This window comes from Leptodactylus fuscus, chromosome 2 (genome assembly GCF_031893055.1).
Source record: "Leptodactylus fuscus isolate aLepFus1 chromosome 2, aLepFus1.hap2, whole genome shotgun sequence".
In the NCBI taxonomy this organism is placed as follows: Eukaryota; Metazoa; Chordata; class Amphibia; order Anura; family Leptodactylidae; genus Leptodactylus; species Leptodactylus fuscus.
This window is the reverse complement of record NC_134266.1, coordinates 80,068,449-80,088,502: the sequence shown is the minus strand read 5'-3', so window position 1 is coordinate 80,088,502 and position 20,054 is coordinate 80,068,449. Positions and strand designations below refer to the sequence as shown.

The window sequence follows — 20,054 nt, the reverse complement described above, 5'->3', positions numbered from 1 at the left end:
CTGTGATTAAATAATCATATCTTAATTAGAAGATCCATAGCAAAACATAATAGAAAATGATACTTAATATCCAGGTGTGTTATCATGCTGCGTATTACTATATGAGCTCTTGGATTTAATAAAATACAGCTGTTGTAAAAGCTCTATCTCCTGCTGGGAAGATTCACCAACTGGTTGACTTTTATCTCTTACCAAAGAACATCTACAAGAATCACAGATCTCAAATGTACCATAAATCCAACAGAAAATCAGAGGAAAAAAAAAATTCCAAAGCTCTTCTGGACATGGTGTCTGGTATTTGCTGGCATTTTAATTTACAGAGCATTTAAAGAGTTGTGAAAAAAAAACTGTAAATGAGAAACATGAGGGCGTCAAAACTACCTGTCAAGCTTAGGTACTGCTGAAGAAACAATGTGGTAAAGCTATGTACTTAATTAGGATTCTGTCAAGTAGACGCCAATGGAGATCACGCAACAGCATGTTTTCTAGTCAGCAGAGTATGATTTACTGGCGTATAAACCCTAGGAGGACTTGTTGACATGTTGCTATAATTTTGATACATGGTTTCCAGCTACTTTTTATATTTTCATGACCATCATAAAGAACCCCCAAAATTGGTTAAAAAGCTTAGTGGTACTGATAAGTCATAGTCTGCTGATTCGTTATGTTATTTATGAATATTACAATAAACCTATGAATTAAAGTACAACATGTTGTTTTTCACTTCTGCTAATATTTTATTTCTCAGTCTATAACCTTTTGGTTGGCAACCTTGCTCTCACAAGTACTCTATATGAGGTTCCAGCCATTGGCATGCATGAAAAAGATTGCAAAGATCACGTGTACCCTTCATTATGGTACTGAGTTTTGTCACTCAGACCATGTTTGTCTCTCTAAGGGCCCTAGAGTGGTTATTTTGACTAAAGCCTAAAACCTGCTGATTTAGAGGGACCTTCTGAGCAACTAAGGTGGAAGGGGTGTCCTGATTTTTTTCAACAAGAGCAGATGTTTGGTAAAGAAGGGTCGGATCATTGAATTTCAATGCATGTTTCTTTGTTTTTTGGGGGCCAGATGTGTATGGAGGCAGCTGCCCTCTCCCCTAATAGAGTGTGCATATGTATGGTTCAGAAGAAATAGCTGCCAGCTTAACATGTATTTAGCTAGCAAATGTCTAATGTGTATATCCAGCATAGTTGTATCTGTTTATCACATAGTTAGCACTGTATATGTAACTGCTATATGTACAAAGTTTTATTGTAAGCTCTATCTACAATAGATTGAGATGGCAAATAATGGCACCACTGCCTTGCAGACCTGCGGTCCTAGGTTTACATCAATAGGGCAATATCTAGAGTTTGCATTTCATAACTGAGAATAATCTACCATGTGGCTTGTGTTTTCAACTTTGGGAAAAGCAGACCGTCTTATCTAGTGCCTGGATTCAAAAATATTTTCTTGAAGACATTTCTTCCACCATAACCTTCCACCTTATCCAAATATTTACATATCCAATTACTGTTTAGAAATGTCCCTGTTGTTCTGAGACATCCTTAACTTGCACTGCGTTTGGAGCTACAATAAGCATAGATGACCCTTTGTCTCATTTATGCAACAATTGAACACATAACAGTAGAAGAGGAAGGATAACAGAGAGACAGGCCACGACAGGCGGCGTGTTTACAGGAAACAGACCGCTCTTCATTAACAGATCGGCTCCTTCCCAGCAAAAGAATCTCCGTAAAGTCCCGGATTAATATTTAGTTCTATAGCAGCAGCCAATAAATATCTTTGAATGTAAAGAATTCGCCAATTTACAACCAATGAGAGCACAGTTTGCTGTTTAATGCGCAATAAACATACAAAAGACGATGTGCAATGCAGCAAACCAGCAAAAACCTGACATGAAATAGAATCCTCTTGATGGTGACAATCTCGTGGTCATTCTGAGTTTTCACGTTGTGACCAATAATACAACGAACAATACAGACATTTTTTTATTTCAAAATGGTTTGTTCGAGGTTTGTGAAAATTGTCATTATGGCATGATCAGTGTTTCCTTCGTTTCCTTGGTATAAGAAGCCGTTCAGTAATCACAAATGATATATGTATATATATATATATATATATATATATATATATATATATATATATTTATATATATTATACTTTGCTTTCTAATAAGCGCCAAGGTTTTGCAAGCTATGACTATTCAGGGGGTTGTAGACTAAATACTGATGTAGAAAACATATTCTGTATGATTTTTGGTAATCTGAATTATATAAAACATAACATAACCAGTAACTGTATATAACCAATAACATAACCAATAATAATAACCAATAATATAACCAATAGCCAATATCTGTACATGTGGTATTTTACTGATATAAGTATGAATGAGCTCCATGGTGTTATGGAAGACAAATTCTAAAACTCCATTAGAGATAGCCATTTCACTAAGTGGCCTTATTCTGACAGATCTGTCTTCACAACGCATGTATTAGTGCCCGCTATGGGAGTTTCATGCCAGGTGAACCTGGTGCTCAGCTATGTATTCACTGCCAGGCACCTATTCATAATGTATTTAACACCCAGGATTGGAAAAACATATCAATTATGATTGTATCATTGAAATGGTACCTTAGGGAGCTAGCTCCCTCTGTCAAGCAGTGGCACCCCCAGAAACACAATTACAGGGTGCCAACGCCATTACCAGGCACCTGGCGGTTTAATGAAGGTCCCACAGCCCTTCCTACAGTATATGCCATTAGGCTCTGCCAGAGGCATAACTTAACCCCTCATTCACATCTGCATTTGGTAATCCATTCGGGGACCCTCTGAACGGAATACCAAGCGCACTGGCAAGCAGTGTGCAGTGAAAGCACATGAACCCCATAGACTATAATAGGGTCCGTGTACTCTCTGCATGGTGTCCGCACAGAACATTCGGACAGAAAAGTACTTCGGGATCTACTTTCAGGTTCGTGTGCTCTCCACGTGGTTCCCACACGGACCTCATTATAGTCTATGGGGTCCGTGTGCTTTCACTGCACACTGCTTGCCTATACGTTTGTTATTCCGTGTGTGTGTGTGTGTGTGTGTGTGTGTGTGTGTGGGGGGGGGGGTTATAGATTCCCCGAACGAATTACCAAATGCAGATGTGAACGAGGGGTAATACACTACCTGTTAGTTTGATACTGACAGAATAATACACTGCTCTACATAAATAGTGCAATGTATTATATAAGTGATCAAAAGAGGAGGCCTAAAAAATAAGTGTTAAAACAAATATTAAAATATATTAATATTATCATATTAAAAGTATATATAAACAAAAAAGTTAAGAAACCATACATTTACCCCACCAAAATGTTTTATAAGTAAAAAAAAATACAAAAAAGAAAAACACTTATTGCTGCGCCAGTAAAAAACAAACAAACAGTACAACTGCCACATTATTTACCCGTCAGGGTGAGCAACATAAAATGCCTGCTAACATAAAATGGTTATAGAAAGCTAAAAAAGGTCTTATTTTCCCCAAAATGGCACCACTAAAAACAAAAGGTAAACATAAAGACCCCATGCAATTCCAGGGTAATCTTATAAGGGTCTAGGAGGCAATAATCATCTAAACAAAGGTCTATGTTTACAAGCTTTTATGCAGAAAGATGTACAACCGTCATACGAGTATTTTTATGTTCTCAGCAACCACGTGATCAGCTGACGACCAATCGCTAACATGTCTACATATAGGAGGGAATGGATACCAACGTTCCTTCAGTCAATCTTAGTCTAGAAGTCCCTTAAGATACCAGCTCACATGTTCAAACAATCTAAGGAACTCAAAAAGGACCTTTCACTACTTCCACTGATTCTAGTTCTTATCCTCTGTTCATAGCTGCTGCTCCACCAATTCCAGTGCAGTTGCAGTTCCTCTAGTCCCCCAAGCAGTCAGTGCAGTTAGTTTTGGTGTGCAGTGTCAGAGCTCAGAATCACACCCCTTGCCTGCTCCTATCTAACATCACTCAGCTGACAGAAGAGAGACTATAGTATATGAGGCACCAACAATAAGAGGACATATTGTTTGGGAACCATTTGGGCTAGAGAAGAAATCCCACCTGTGTAGGACATAGTGGAGTAGTGCCTGTTGAATAATGCAAAGAGCTGGACTTGGCGGAGGTGGTGAAAGTCCTCTTTAACCCCTTGGTCTCGCAGGCAGTTTTGGGCTTTATGACAGTCCCATTTTTCAAATATGACATGTGACACTTTATGTGGTGATAACTTTGGAACAGTTTTTACTTTGTGTTTTGTTGCAAATTTGGTGAAAAGTTTGAACTTGCCCTCTTTTCATATACAGAGTTATACCACTAAAATTAGCTAATTAATAGAATTTATCATATCTCTGCTTTATGTTGACATCAAATTTTAAACATTCCTTTAATTTTTTCGGGACATTATAAGGCTTACAGTCTAACAGGAATTTTCAAGAGATTCCCCCCCCAAAAAAAAAAAATATATTTTTTTTTAGGGGACTAATTCAGTTACAAAGGGGCTATGAAGGGACTTTGTATTAGATACCAACATAAATAACCCCCTTTTCAAAACTGCACCACCAATTCAAGACAGCATTTGGTAAGTTTGTTAACCCTTTAAGAGCTTCACAGGAATTAAAACAAAATAAAGATGAAAAATATACATTTCAATTTTTTTCAATACTATATTCATTTACCCGTACAATTTGCACATTCACAAGGGGTTAAAAGAGAAAATGCTACCTATAGTTTGTTGTACAATTTCTCTCAAACACAAACATACCCCATGTGTTTATGTAACCTGCTGTTTGGGCACACGACAGGACGCAGAAAGGGTGGCATTGAGCTTTTGGAGGGCAGATTTTACTTGAATCGTTTTCAGGTGCCATGTTACATTTGCAAAGCACATGAGATACCAGAACAATAAAACCTCCATTAGATTACCTCATTTAAGAAAATACACCCCTCAAGGAATTTATCAAGGGATATAATGAGTACTTTGACCCTACAGGTGTTTCACGGTATTTACTACCATTGGGATATGAAAAAAAAATTACACTATTTCCAGTAAAATGGCTCTTAAGCCCCAAATTCTCAGAAGGGGTTCAAGGAGAAAATGCACCCCACAGTTCATTAGACAATTTCTCCTGAACATGGTGGTACTCCAAATGTGGTCGTAAACTGCTGTAAGGGTACATGGCAGAGCTTGGAATAGAGAGAGCGCTATTTGTCTGTTGGAGGGCAGATTTTGATGAATAGTTTTCAGGTACCACTTCGCATTTGCAGGACCCCTGAGGTGCCAGAACAGTGGAAACCCCCAAAATGTGACCCCATTTTAGAAACTAGACATCTCAATGAATATTCCAAATGGTATAGTTACCATTTTGATGTAAACTGTTACACAGTTGTGTATACTGTATCTTTCAGACTATAAGACTGACTATAAAATGCACCTAGGTTTTAGAAGAAAGAAATCAGGGGAAAAAATTTTGAAGCAAAAAAAGGTAAAATATTTAATACATGAGAGTTGTAGTTTTGCAACAGCTGCAAGGCCGCATTGACAGGTGACCCTGTAGCTGTACGGGGATGTATAGAGCGTTTTTTTTACAGGACTAGATGCACTTTTTAGTTATAGCATTTTGGAGAATGTCTATTGCTTAGATCACCTTTTATTTAAATCAGAGGCAAAACAGCGGAAAAAAAACAAAACGGTTTCTAGTGGTCTGGAACAGCTGAGCTCCCAATGCTCAACCGCAAGAAAAAAGCCCTGGTAGACGCGACGTTAATGTACATCGTGGTGCGCAAATTAGGTCTCTCCACGATGTAACTGTACGCTGCGCTTAAAGGTTAAGTAGAAAACCTATGTTAAAAGTATGTATATCACTTAGAGTACAAACACTGCTATGGATCAGTAAATAATCTGCATGTCTAGCAATGGGCAGCATAAAACTTTAAGGATGACCCTGAACTAGAGCCATGTGTTCTAAAAAGATTGTTTTAGTGTTATTCGGTATAATTTTTGAGCAATGAGGTCACTGCAAACTATGAACTGACATATCAGGCCATTCACTTAATGGGTGTGCCTGCGAACAGAAATGATTTACACACCCCTCCACCAAAGAATGTGTTAATGAACATGCATGCAACTCAACCATGTCCAAATAGATTTCTGTTTTGCATCACATGGATTTTTGTTTGAGGAAGGTGCTGCTGTTTCTTTAAGAAGTGTGCAATGTTTGAGTAATACAAAATACCAATATGTCTTACACTAGATAGGACAGTATAAGGGGCATACTGATCTTCATGCCATAAAATAGGAAAGAATATAAGCATAACTTGTAGATCAGTGGAGGTCTAACTGATAAAATCCCCACTGATCGGGAGAATGGGTACATTCATCCTCCATTCTGAATGCAGCGACAGTTTGCGTATCACTCCATTCAACTTTATTTGAGTGCCAGAAATAGCCAAGTGCTGTACTTCAGCTATCTCCGGCACTCACCTTGAAATAAATGGAGCATTGCCTGACCACTGCTTCTTTCCAAACGGAGAACAAAAGTCCACCATTCTCTTGATCAGTGGGGGTTTGAGCAATCAGAACCCCACAGATCTGTAAGTTATATCTTATCCTAAGCATAGGAGATAACTTGGCTGTGTGGTACCTCTCCTCATTTTTTACTTTGTTGTCAGATAAGTTGCCCTATGAAGTGCTGTTTTTCCTGTTTATCTCAATAATATAGATCAGTCTGTATGGTTGTTGTATAAAGATGCTGCAGAAAGAACCACATTTATATGAATGGCATTAATTTTTAGTCTGAGAAATTTCTGATCTGCCTCATGTGAATGTAGACTATAATTTTGGAAATGGTTATTTCTATTTAAATTCTTTGGATTATATATAAACTAAAATGTTATTTTTGGCTGATGATCTTAATCACACTGCTTTATTGCTTTGCAGTACTGCTTGTTGTGTGAATGATGGAGTACTGGTACACTTACTGAAAATCCTTCAGGGAGCCTATGCCAAGAATCTTGTGATATAAGGGACTCTCTTCAATGAAGTGGTGTAATTGTACAGTAGTAAAGGTGTGACTATGATATTGATTCCTGTGTTCTCTTCACTATTTACCATGCACACTGACATACACTGTAAAGTGGTTGCTCTTGGTATTGCAGGCCAACCCCATTCATTTGAATAAGACTGAGCTGCAGCATGGCCTTGTGACCAATGGGTGTGATGTCACTGACCTGAGAAGAGGAAGTGGAGATCAATATTGCAGTCTTGGACAAGCCATTTATATGAGTTGTCTGATTTAAAAAAAAAACAAAAAAAAAAAAAACTGAAAATATTCTATTATATTATTGTGAGAGAGAAAAACAGAATTAGGATTCTAATCTATTAACCAGAGGTCATTGTGTCTAAAAAAAGACATCTATGTTTTGTGGTTGCCTTGAAATTTATAAATTTGAAATCCTTTTGACAAAAAGGTATTTGCAAAGTTTTTTTTTATTTTTTGATATGTGGATATGTGGACTACGGGGTGTAGTGGGAGGGAGAGATGTGAGGTGTTGGGTGTAGTGTAGGTCGGAGAGATGTATGGGGTGTAGAGAGAGAGATGTGTAGGAGGGAGAAATGTGTGGGGTGTAGGGGGAGAGAGATGTGTAGGGGGAGAGAGATGTGTAGGGGGAGAGAGGTGTGGGGTGTAGGGGGAGAGAGGTGTGGGGTGTAGGGGGAGAGAGGTGTGCGGTGTAGGGGGAGGTATTTCCAAAGTTTACAACCAGTTTTGTTTTAAAGATCTGAACAATCACTTTTCAGGTCATGTACCTCAAAATGTGCAATCTCGGGAATTGTTGGAAGACCCCATAAATAGTAGTTGCTTGATTAGCTGAATGTTCAGGTGTAACCTGCTGTCAGACACCTCTGTGCCCCCTTTCCTGTCATTTCACTTTGTCCCAACCACCAAGACACACAACACTGAACACTGCTGACATCTCAGATAAATGGCACATCAAGAGGCATTGCACAATCATCCCAAACCACTTGATCTGATTTTAGAGGTTTCATGTGAGTAAAAATCTTTGCTTTCAATCTGATTTATTTCCCCCCTACCATGTGCCACAGATTGGAGCTTAGGTGCTTGAAAATATTAACTTTTACAAATCTTAGCAACAACTGTGGCTGCCTTCATTTGTATGATCCTACAGCTTGTCCTTCTTGCCATTACAGTTTCAATATTGAGGAGTATAGTTATGTAAGAGGACAATAAAAACAAAAAGCAAATATTCTAATTACATAGAATTGTACTGTTTATTAGGATTTGGTGCCCTTATATAGATTCCCTGTAATTGTGAAAGTCTATACAATCTATATAATATATTTCTCTGTTGGGTGATGGTAATCTACGTCAAATATTACTTCACCCATCACATACCCTTGGCATAATATGTAATAATATCATCATTCCACAATATATTCCCACATTGCTCAAAGAACTAGTTTTAGGTATGACAACATACTTCTTAGCATGACTCTACCAAAGACTGTGTGATCTCTGTCCAGGGTGCTGCAGTTCCAGCGATGATGCCTGAACTGATGCTGGCACTCTCTGATCCATTCCTTAGCTCCCTCGCCAATGGCTTGCATAATATCAGGATGCTTCTGACAAAGTTGTCTCTGCTTATTGACAAGTCCTGGAATATTATCACATATTACTCTTGCTCCAAGTGCGCCAATGTACCTAAAAGAAAAAGAATATTTACTGTATATAAATCACGCCATGAACAATTGTAATCAACATATACTTGAAGGTTACTTAATATAGGTCTTGAGAAATCCTCGTACTACAAGTACAATTCAACCATGAGCCTCCATTTATTATAACAAGTTGAGTGTTAGGTTTTGAAGTCTGAATTTATTACATATCCGCTGCTTTTTCACTTTTTCCATTGTGTTTAACTGATTATATTTTAAATGGATTTTTAACTTTAGAAACAAAGTTGATACAAAGTGACATTTCCTGTCACGTGTCATGTATTACCTAGTCACACGAGAACATTCAATTCACACGGCTCAGTATAAATTATGCAGAAAACACAGACCATATTATAAACAGTGTATTGCAGAATGTACACAATATATTTCATTTAGAAATCCATTACTAGTGCATAGTTTTAGATTTTTTTTCTTTTTTAAGATTAATTAGGTGTTAGTGCTTGGTTTCGAGTGTATAACTAAGTCCTTGACGTAGGAAACCCATTTACAAATACCTTATTAGTCATTTCTGCAGTAAAGGAAAACTGCCTTCTTAATCTGGGATGCTAGGCCACCAATAGGTCCTAAAGGACCAATGGTTCAGTATCCCTATTATACTGGAAGAAGGGATGTTAGGGGACAGGTCTGCCAGTGCCTCATTGTAAATCCATTATTATAAGAGATGTCGGCAGCTAAAGGTATTACTACACTGGACAATTTGTTAAATTGTTCTTGGATATTTACCATTGTAGAATTGTGTAGGCCTCCGATTTTTTTGTATTACATACAGATGAAAACTGCTTTGATGAAGTATAAGGGCCCCTTCACATGGCGTAAGCGCTCGTCTCATTCCGAGCCGTACACGTAAGCGCTTCTAAACACTTCCCATTCACTTCAATGGGAGCGTGCGTAAATCCGGCTTTACGAGCGCTCCCATTGAAGTGAATGGGAAGTGTTTAGAAGCGCTCGCGTGTACGGCTCGGAATGAGCCGAGCGCTTACGCCGTGTGAAGGGGCCCTAAAATTGTAAAACAAATAAGTGAAATTAAAAATCCCTTTCCAAGATTAGAATATTGTGTACAAAAATATCAAATGCTATCTAAAGAAATGATCCTTCTTATGAGGAAATGGGAGCTTGAATTAAAGGAGTTTCCCTTGGAGGTTTGACATAAGGCTCTTAAAGAAGACCTTTCATGTACTCGAATATTGGCCTCTAGAAAGCTGAATTCAGCACACTGTCAGTTTTGCCAATATCTGCCCTGGTTGCTGAGACATTTGTGCTGTTTATTTTGGTACAAGATATCCCTGCACTGTCAGAGAGACTGTCCTTACAGCTCAGTCTTATCGCTGGTCAGTAAAGAAAGTAGGGGTACTGACAGTACAAGACCACAGAAGAGTACTATCAGGGGGTGTTTCCTTACTGCCCAGTAATGATGCTGAGCTGTAAATCCAGCCTCTCTGACAGTGCAGGGATATCTGTACCAAAACTAATCTATCTGCAACCAGGACAGATACCAGCTGACCTCAGCACACTGTCAGCTTTCCAGCACTATATAACACAGCCGGTGTTAGAGTACATGCAAGGAACTCTTTAAGTCAGTGGTGCAGAATACCTAATGTATAAACCATATACTGGTATTCAGTTGAGGTGGCCCCATCACCTTGTAAGAATTGGGAAATTTGCAGGGTGGCAATTCTTGCTGTGTTAGAAAGGTTGTAGAAATAAAGGTGACATCTCTTGTTAGAAGTTTTTGCCCACGATTTCTCAAATATGTAAAAAGGTAGTTGGTAGAGATGAGCGAACACTGTTCGGATCAGCCGATCCGAACAGCACGCACCCATATAAATCAATGGAAGCACCTGTGACGCTGACTTTGCCGGCTGCCGGCTGGCGTCACAGGTGCTTCCATTCATTTCTATGGGTGCATGCTGTTCGGAAGGCTGATCCGAACAGTGTTCGCTCATCTCTAGAGTTACTCCTTCTTATGATCTGGGCTTGCTTAATATTGGACTAGAAGCCATCCCCACTTAGGCAAGATGGATCGCGACTAGGATATTGAATGTGGCAAGATTAGAGATATTGATTCCTGGGATTATACCTGGATTTTGATGCAGATGTGAACATAGCTTTAATAAGATATGAACAAATCTATGGAATCTATCTGTCAATGAATGAGTGTAAAGGCTGGAGATTCAGTAAGAACGTTGACCAGTCACTTTTGTTATTACTCAGCAGTGTATGTGAGACGACAATCCAGTCAGCTGGCACAACACAGACGGATTGTGTATTTCAAGAGAGATGGAACTGCTTACGAATATCTACAAAAAGCCGAAGTAATAAAGCACAGAGATCTGTAACTATTTCCTCTCTCAATCTCACAAGATACAAATTCCCCTCTGCACCTCACATACTAGACAGGCCAAAGTCTCATAAACATTAATTTAGACCCAATGGTTCTAGGTTGACATTTACATTTAGGGGCTGTTCACACTACCGTTGGTGTCCGCTCAGCAGTGTCCATGGCTATTGTCTGTACAAGATTTTAGTAACGGACACTAGCTGGCCCATTTTCAATTACCATTCATTTCAATGGGATTTTATCTTGTGTTCTTTAGAGTACATTTGTGTCCTTTAGTGTCCGTTTACAACCATGTCCGTTTACAAACCATGTTTTTTTCAAGCAAACAAAAAAAATACTACATGCAGTACTTTTCTGTTCGTTTCGAAATACGGACAGTAGGAGCTAGTTCACACAGGCACTAAGGGGACAGATTATGGTGCATAATCCATGTCATAATCCGCTCCCTAACAATGGTGGTCTATGTAGACCGCCTGGCTACTCTTTGCTGCTCACGGAAAAAAGAAGCAGGCTTCCCTTTCTTCTGGTGGCTTCCGCAGCTCGTTAAGCCACGGCGTTCGCCTGGCGGCAGCAACCTCCGTAGTCGGCCCATTCATTTGAGCCTGCTACTGTCGGAATCCACGACAGTCGTAGCAGGCGAGTTTTGACCCAAGATCGACTCGGCTCCCCGCCTCACTCTCGGTGCCAAAATCCGCCGTACCGCCCCCCGTGTGAACTTAGCCTAAGTGTCTGGTTTTTTTAAACATTGAGGTCTATGGGCAACAGACAGTAACTGATGATTATGTGTCCGTTACGATAGGTTTCCATTTTTTTTGTATGATTGTTTGTTTTTTTTTAAAACGGACACCTTCTGATCGGACACCAACGGTAGTGTGAATCCGACCTAAGATTAATGTTGCAGATTTCTATATCATTCCTATGAAGAATATCGAATTGAGTAAAGTTAAAGTAAATGGAAACACAATTCATAATCTGAAACTTAATAAGGAAAACCAGATTTTCGATTTTCATTATTTTATTTAATTACATTTTTGACTAAAGAATAGCAAAATATAACGAAACGCAGACATAAATGAATATTCATGAGGCATAGTGCAAAAGATTTTCCTGAGAATTCATTTGGAAGAGAAGTGGGATTTTCCATATCTGTTCTCAACCCCTGGCCAGGCTCCTTAGTTATCTAGCAAGAAATAACTGTATTCTCTGTGAGCTCCACGTGTCATGAAGACGATGGAGCCAGAAGCTTCAGTGTTTCTTACATATGCAGAGTGCAGGAGTGCGGGATAGGCTAATATTACAGATACTTCATTCTTCTTTTAGGAGTAGATTTAGCAATTTAGAAAAGCTACAATCCTGAATTCACCTATTAGTAAATATGTAAGTTTTCATGTATTTAATTTATGCAGTCCACTATATTGTACTGTTATAGAAGTGAAGGGGTTCTGAATGTCACTAAAAAGCTGGCAGTAAATGGGACAAGGTGAAATAATCTAATCTTTAACCATGTCAGTTTTGACATCAGAGCAGGGAAATATGTCGTTAATGTATTGTCTAGGAAATAGTCTTCTATATGCAGGCCTAAACTAACGAATTTCATGGGTAACAATTACTGATAGATTTCTTAGAGACACCAGAGGCCGACAATGTTATCAATACGGATGGCAGTGTGTAAGTGGTTAAAAAGGACTTGTTACTAGAGATGAACGAGTAGTATTCGAAACGGCCATTTCGAATAGCACGCACCCATAGGAATGAATGGAAGCGGCCAGCTGCTTAACCCCCTGCGTGCCGGCTGCGTCCATTCATTCCTATGGGTGTGTGCTATTCGAATTGGGAGTTTCGAATAGTACTCGCTCATCTCTACTTGTTACCCTTTTCTTGCATAACCCCTGAGATTATTCATTTGTAAAATGTATTATTAAATTGACATGGGGGTGTTAACATTCCCTTATCAAGGGGGTGTGTCCCTGCACAATCTAACAGTGCTGAATGAACAGTGAGAAGGTGTGCAGGGACACCCCCCCAACTGGTACCACCCAATTGTCACTCTATTCAGAAGAAATAACAGATATGGCTCATATTTTGACTCACAATAGAAATGAACTCTTTAAGATTTTCAGATCATCCTAGTAATCTCTAACAGAATGTAATGATTTCCTTTTCTGGAACTGGCCGTACACACACAAGACAGTTGGACGGCTTCCACATAAATTGAATTGAAGCTGTGGTTTCTACCATCATTTATCTAATCATTTGATTTGCTAAAGACTGTACTGAGACTTACACAGAAATGGTAATATAAAGTAAGTTACGTTTCTCACAGAGACCATCTATGATTCCTTCTGTTTTAGGAATGCTGGCGTCATGACAAGGTCAGATGAGGATGGAAAGTGCGTATTTGTGGACAGCTTACTATGTGGATTGTGTTAAGTGCAGTCAATTTACAAACCTAAGGCCTCATTCAGATGGCAACATTCTGGTCAGTATTTTATATCAGCATTTTTAAACCAAAACCAGGAGTAGAAGCTACAGTACCTGCTTAAACAGTGCATTATACTTTCTGTAGATTCTGTAAAGTACTGATCACAATACTGCCATCTAAATGAGGCTGAATGTTGTAAATGCTAATATCGTTCTATTCATCTTTTACTTCTGTACCTTGCTTTAATAAATGTCAACTGGTTGCTTGCAATAAATTCCCAGTCTCCATTGATTATTTTATATGACCTCACTTGGACATAGTGTACATTACAGAACAATAGCTGTCTAACATCACTGCCACTTCATTATGCCTAGTATTGTAGATAATAAGATCAGGCTGCCTCACACACCTACAGTTATTAAATGGTTAATATGACATTTTTTGTAACTTACCCACCAATATGATTTTTTGGAGTGAACAAGAAAACTACAGAACTTGGAAAAAACCTTGGCAAACATGGGGAGAGCATACAAACTACATACAGATGTTTCTTCTTGTTGGATTTCAACCCAGGACCTTAAAGTATCAGGTCTAAATACTGACCCATCTTGCAACTCAATTTCAATTGCATAAGGGGCTGTGTTCACAATTACGTATCTATATACAGATATGCACTATGCAGCATAGCAGTAGGTTCAGTTTTTTCTTCATTATATTTTATGGGGCCAGTTACTTGGTATAAATAAACACACCCCAGTTTCCCCACCAGGTCAGTTAATAAAAAAAATAACATAGAGAAAACACCTATAGTAATGACTGATATCCTCAATACATGATCTATTGGGGGTACATGGGGACCAGATCTCATTCAACTTTAATGGGAAATGGTGCAAATGATCTAATAAGAATATTCTTTATGATGGTCTACCTTTAACCAGTGTCGAACTGGGGTGCCTAGAGCCCAAGAGTAAATTTTTTCTAGGGCCCACTGTACTACATATAAATATTTCCTGACGCAAATTCGCCTGTGGGCCCTGTCAGTAGTCTGCTTACCTTCTCTTACTTTACGGCACTTATACTAGCCCCCCCACACGCTAAAAGGCCCACACTTGGTAAAACGCTCCCTTTACTGTCCCCACATGATATAACATCCCCTTTTCTGGCTTCACAATGTATAAAGCTCCATCACACTATATACTGCCTCCTTATTGATCCTGATACAGTTTTCTACCTCCTTTACAGGCTCCCCACACAGTATACTACCCCTTTTCAGGCCCCCATATAATAAGTGCCAGACAACCCCTTTAAGAACAATGTCCCATAGTGCATACAGTGTCATTTTCTCTGCACAGAAGCTCGTACACTATACACAGTGAGAAGCAGGAAACAACTTTCAATAGTGAAGCAAGGGAAATAATAAAGAAATGCAGGATTTCATAGCAAGGAGTCAAAATTTGTTAATAAAGTACAATACATAATTTATCAATGACACACATAAGTGTAAAAGCATAAAAAGTCATATGCAATTGTTAAGCTAAGTAGTCACAGGGGTCAGAGAGCAGCTTCAGCCTAGTCACACTGTCCCCTTGTTCATCATGTCTCCTGAGTATGACTGACATCTCTCTTGTGATATCAAGGAGTGTCACTCATATCTCGGTTCATAGTTTGTGAGCAGACAGTATGACTAGGCTGAAGCTATTGCAATAGAAAGGTCATTACTTGATCCTGCACATGACTTATATATATTATCTATCTATCTATCTATCCATCCATTTATCTATTGTGGCAGTGTGACTGCTGGAGTGGTATAGTTTTGCCACTCAAAGTACAAAAAAAGTATATATTTTACCCTGGGAAAGCAGTGTAGAAGAATCAAGTCTTTGGAAAGTTGGGTGTTTCATTTGATTTGCAGACAAGTGAGTTATTAATAAGCGTTAATTAGCAGCCAGGTAGAAGAGCTCTACAAGTAAAGTGTTAACCCTTCCCATAATGCTCCCTGTCCGGGGGAAGACAGGCTAAGCCACTGAATGGGACACTGAACGTGTTAGTAGCCAGACGTTGTACTGTGATGTACATGTTGCTTGCTGTGTATACAGAAGGATAATGCTGGCTGAGGTCAGTTCTAAAGTGAATTCATTGTGTGGCGTGAGAATTTATTGAAGGTTCCTGATGTGTGAACCATCTTGATGTGATCCTGTGAGCTAAGATAACCCTCGAATTGTCGCACTATGTGCAGTGTACTTTTCACACTCAAACTGATGCAATAGTCTTGTACTCAGTTTCAGCACTCTCCGAACATGTGACTTTTTGCATAACAAGGAAGAATCAAAAACTTTTACTCATCATTCTAATGTTCAACTTTTACCCAAGTTACAGAGATGATAGGAAATTATGTCAGTGTTACAAAGAAACTGAAAAATTCAGCATGTAGAAAAGGAAAAAATGTTATTGGGTACAGTCTAGTCAAAGTATATTTTTGTAATTCACCTTTTAATATCATTCAGAAGCCTTTCTGCTTTTACACTGCTCTTATTCAGATTTCCCTTAAGAACATATAGCTCAACCTGTGGACCACCTCATATCTCTGCGAAGCTGCTGATAGGGAGTAGCCCAAGCAGGTAGACTCCCTCTATAACATTGACTCCAAATGTGCAGCACACATACCCAAGGGATTACGTGGGAAACAGAGTGGCGAGTATTGGATGCAGTTCGCCACTCGCTCCCAAGGTGCCAGTAACTGCAATGAGTACCTCCATCAGTACTGAAGCTCTCATTGCTCTTCTAAAATAAGGATGGCATCCGTCCTGGCAGGAATACCTGCCTGCAATGCAGTGGGGTTCATTATTTTTCATATGGGGGCCATAATATTACATGTAGAGACACTGTGGAGGCCATTATGTTATATGTATGGGGAAGAGTGGGGCTATTACATAACTGTCACAAGTCATTTATAAGTCATCGTTCTTTGGGGGTACTTGGTTTGGACTTTTCTCACTAGGAAGTACTTCGCTTAAAAGGTTGAGAAACACTGCTCTATAACATGTACAGTATATGCTCTATAACATGTATAACATGTACCGTATATGCTTGGGTATAAGCCGAATTTTTCAGCACAGTTTTTGTGCTGAAAAAGCCCCCCTCGGCTTATACTCGAGCCAGCAAAAAAAAAAAAAATTATTTATTTATTTATATTTTTTTTTTTAGGAGGGGGGTTCTATGACCAGTTGCAATATCAATGTATAGAATCTCCCATAATATAGTGGGAAAAAAAAGAAGCTTTAAAAAAAAATAAAGTTGTAAATCTCTCCTTTCCCTAGAATACATATAAAAGTAGAAAATGACTGTGAAACACATACACATTAGGTGTCCCTGTGTCTGAAAGTGCCCGGTCTACTGAATATAGGGGATCTGCAGTGCTCCTGTTCCGTCGGGAAGGGGTTAATAGGAGCACTGCAGAAACCCTGTATTCAGCAGGGCTGAATTCCAAGTGGGGGAAAAAAACCCTCAAGCTCAGGGAAGGGGCAGACAGACAACCAAAACACCCCCTCCCCTTCCCCAGCACCCAGCAACTACTGCACCCAAAAACTCCGACCATTTTAATTTTTGAAATTTTCCAGTGCCTGCTGCATTTCCTCCCTAGGCTTATACTCGTGTCAATAAGATTTCCCAGTTTTTTGTGGTAAAATTAGGGGCCTCGGCTTATATTCGGGTCGGCTATTACTCGAGTATATACGGTATATGCTCTATAGTATTTATATGCTCTATAACACATATATACTCTATAACATTTTATATGCTTTATAATATTTAAATGCCTTATATCTCGGAAGCCCATTAAGCCAAGTGGGCTATCAGTTACGGAACTCGACACTATAGGACTGCAGATGGCATGGCAGAAATTTAGTGACACAATAGTGATTGTGAAATAATCCTCTTTATAAAGTTTATATTACTTCCAGACCATCTCACTCCATTCCCCCATGCCACCCCTTTGTTGTCTAAGGTGACATTTATATGGAAGTTATCTGGTGGACATGTCCAAATTGCTCTTTACAATACTGTACATGGCCATATAACCAGTAAGTTGTTGTTATGGGGGTTGACTGTCCAGTCAAAGTAAAATGTAATTATGTTATATACTTATATAGTTCCATATTTATATTGTACTATGTTAAATACAGCAGTATATTAAATATAGCCATTATATTGAGTAGATTTCTATATTAAATATTGTATTATATTCATATTGCAATATTATCCATCTTGAATCTCAATTACCAATAACTTGAGTGTTACTGTATATCTGAAAAAGTGCTTGGCTTGCACATACTGGAGACTTATGAGCTAAAATGTTTACTCCTGAAGTGGAAAGTACTGTGACATCTTTGGCAAAGACATAAATCTTCTAGGGTTCTGTGAAAGCAAATATTCTATTTTATATCTATTATGCCTGAACCAGCCAAGAATTTAATTTGCTGCATTTCATAAGAACTATTTTATAGCATATTTTGCATAATTTATTACAGATAGTAGCAAATTTACAAATACAGAATACAGCCTTGAGAATAGGATAACGTAGTGCTGTACTCGAAAAAACAAAGTTCACATATTCAATTTATTAAAGTATTGGGTATATCCATCTTCAGGATCCTATTCAGACTTGTAGATTAAGGTAACTGAAGTGTTTTACCCAATACATTGCTTTATCTATCTTTCTCCATTTGCCAGATTTTGCTTATTCTTCCTTTTTGGTGTTGCCTAGGTTATGGACCACATCTTGGAGAGGACACAGGAGGGCATCTGAAACCTGCAGATCATCACCTTCCATTCATAAGGCTCTTACGTGACAAAGGAACTTTATGATTCCACTGCATTCTTGTAATGATATCACTATTAGACCTACATAATAGGCGTGTCCAAGATTAGAAAAACATGGCTGTTTTCTTTCAGAAATTGTCCATGGGTTATGTCTGGTATTGCAGCTAGAGTCTTTTAAGTCAATGGGACTTGGTTGTAGGACCAGATATAACCTGTGGATAGGTGTGGCACTATTTTTGGTAGACATCTATCTGATCCCATTCTGATTTTTGATCAGGTGGCACAGGAAGTGTAAGGGTAAGTTCACACGGGGTTTTATTGGTCAGGATTTTGAGGACATATCCTCATAGCCTGAAAAACCTGACCAAAAAGACAGCTCCCATTGATTTCAATGGGAGCCAGTCAGTTCTTTTTTTCCGGGAGGTGTTTGTTCCGGCTCCCGGAAAAAAGAAGCAACATACTCATTCTTCAGGACGTTTCGCCTCGCAATTCGGCCTGAAGACACTCCCATTCATTGGGCCTAATCCGGAGCGGAGTGCGCAACTGGTTGCCGATGCAGTGCACTGGCATTGAGTCGCGGCTACCCGTTTTTTGGTCCGGAACCTGAGGCCCCCGTGTGAATTTATCCTAACTGTTTCTTATTGTGCTGTGAAGTATTAACATAACGGCATTTGTAACTGTCAGCATCTTGCAGCTACATGACTGCTGATGTTAATACTGTACCAAGAGAGGGGAAGACTGGTGACTAGTTTCAGGCAATGGGAAACTTAACTATACAAGAACTGGAGGGGGAACTGAAAGACACGTTATATGGAGATTTGCATATAGCTTCACATTTACTGACTAAAAATAATAAATACTTCCCTCTCCTGGGCTCAGCATCCTTTCCAGGGATCTTCTGTCATGTGAATGAGGCCTGTGATTAGGCCCCAGCGGTCACATGGAGCATGATAGCATAATGACGTCAGTGCACCCCACGTGACCACTGAGGTCCAATCACAGGCCTCAGCAGTGACATTTGTAGAGGGCCAAAGATGCTGAAGACAGTCAGACAGAGTGAGGATGACCAGGAGAGGCGAGGCCAGGTGAGTATGTGTTGTTTTTTTTTTGTTTTGTTTTTTTTTAAAAAAAACACCTTCCCTGTGCCTCCAATTATTATACTCTGAGGTCTAAGGTGACTGTGGACACTGTGGAGAATCAAATGCTGTATGGGGGCCACTGTGGAGCAAAAAATGCTGTGTGGGGGCCACTGTGGAGCATATTATACTGTATAGAGCTCTGTAACCATCACTAACAAGAGTTTGCTGTAGGGAGGGGGCAGGGGCCTCTGGACAAAAGTTTGCACCAGGGCCCACAAGACTTTAGTTATGCCACTGATACAGTCACATCACTTTGTGCATTTTTCCTATACTTTGAGATCACTGTATGCATTATGTTCTGTGTATATTATCTCTGTACTGTGACATCACTGTATGCATTATCCTGTTACTGTAACACACCTATGTATTATTCCTGTAAATAAAGAAGACCAGAAAATCATTTTACTTCCAAACTTGCTGCCAATAGTTGCCAATCCCCGTTTTGCTACATGGCGCACTGGTTACCTGCTACAACCCTGTAAAGATCTCAGCACACATTGCTGGGAAACTATAGGTTACATGTCAACAGTTT

General features: G+C 39.2%; 1 protein-coding gene across 1 annotated transcript in view; it reads right to left on the bottom strand.

The window, feature by feature from the left end:
* Positions 1-20,054, bottom strand: part of WNT2B (Wnt family member 2B) — a 53,252-nt gene that overhangs the window by 13,481 nt on the left and 19,717 nt on the right. The window contains exon 2 of the mRNA XM_075264060.1: positions 8,550-8,770. Within this exon, the coding sequence (XP_075120161.1) occupies positions 8,550-8,770 (221 nt within the window). The remainder of the gene's footprint in view (positions 1-8,549; positions 8,771-20,054) is intronic.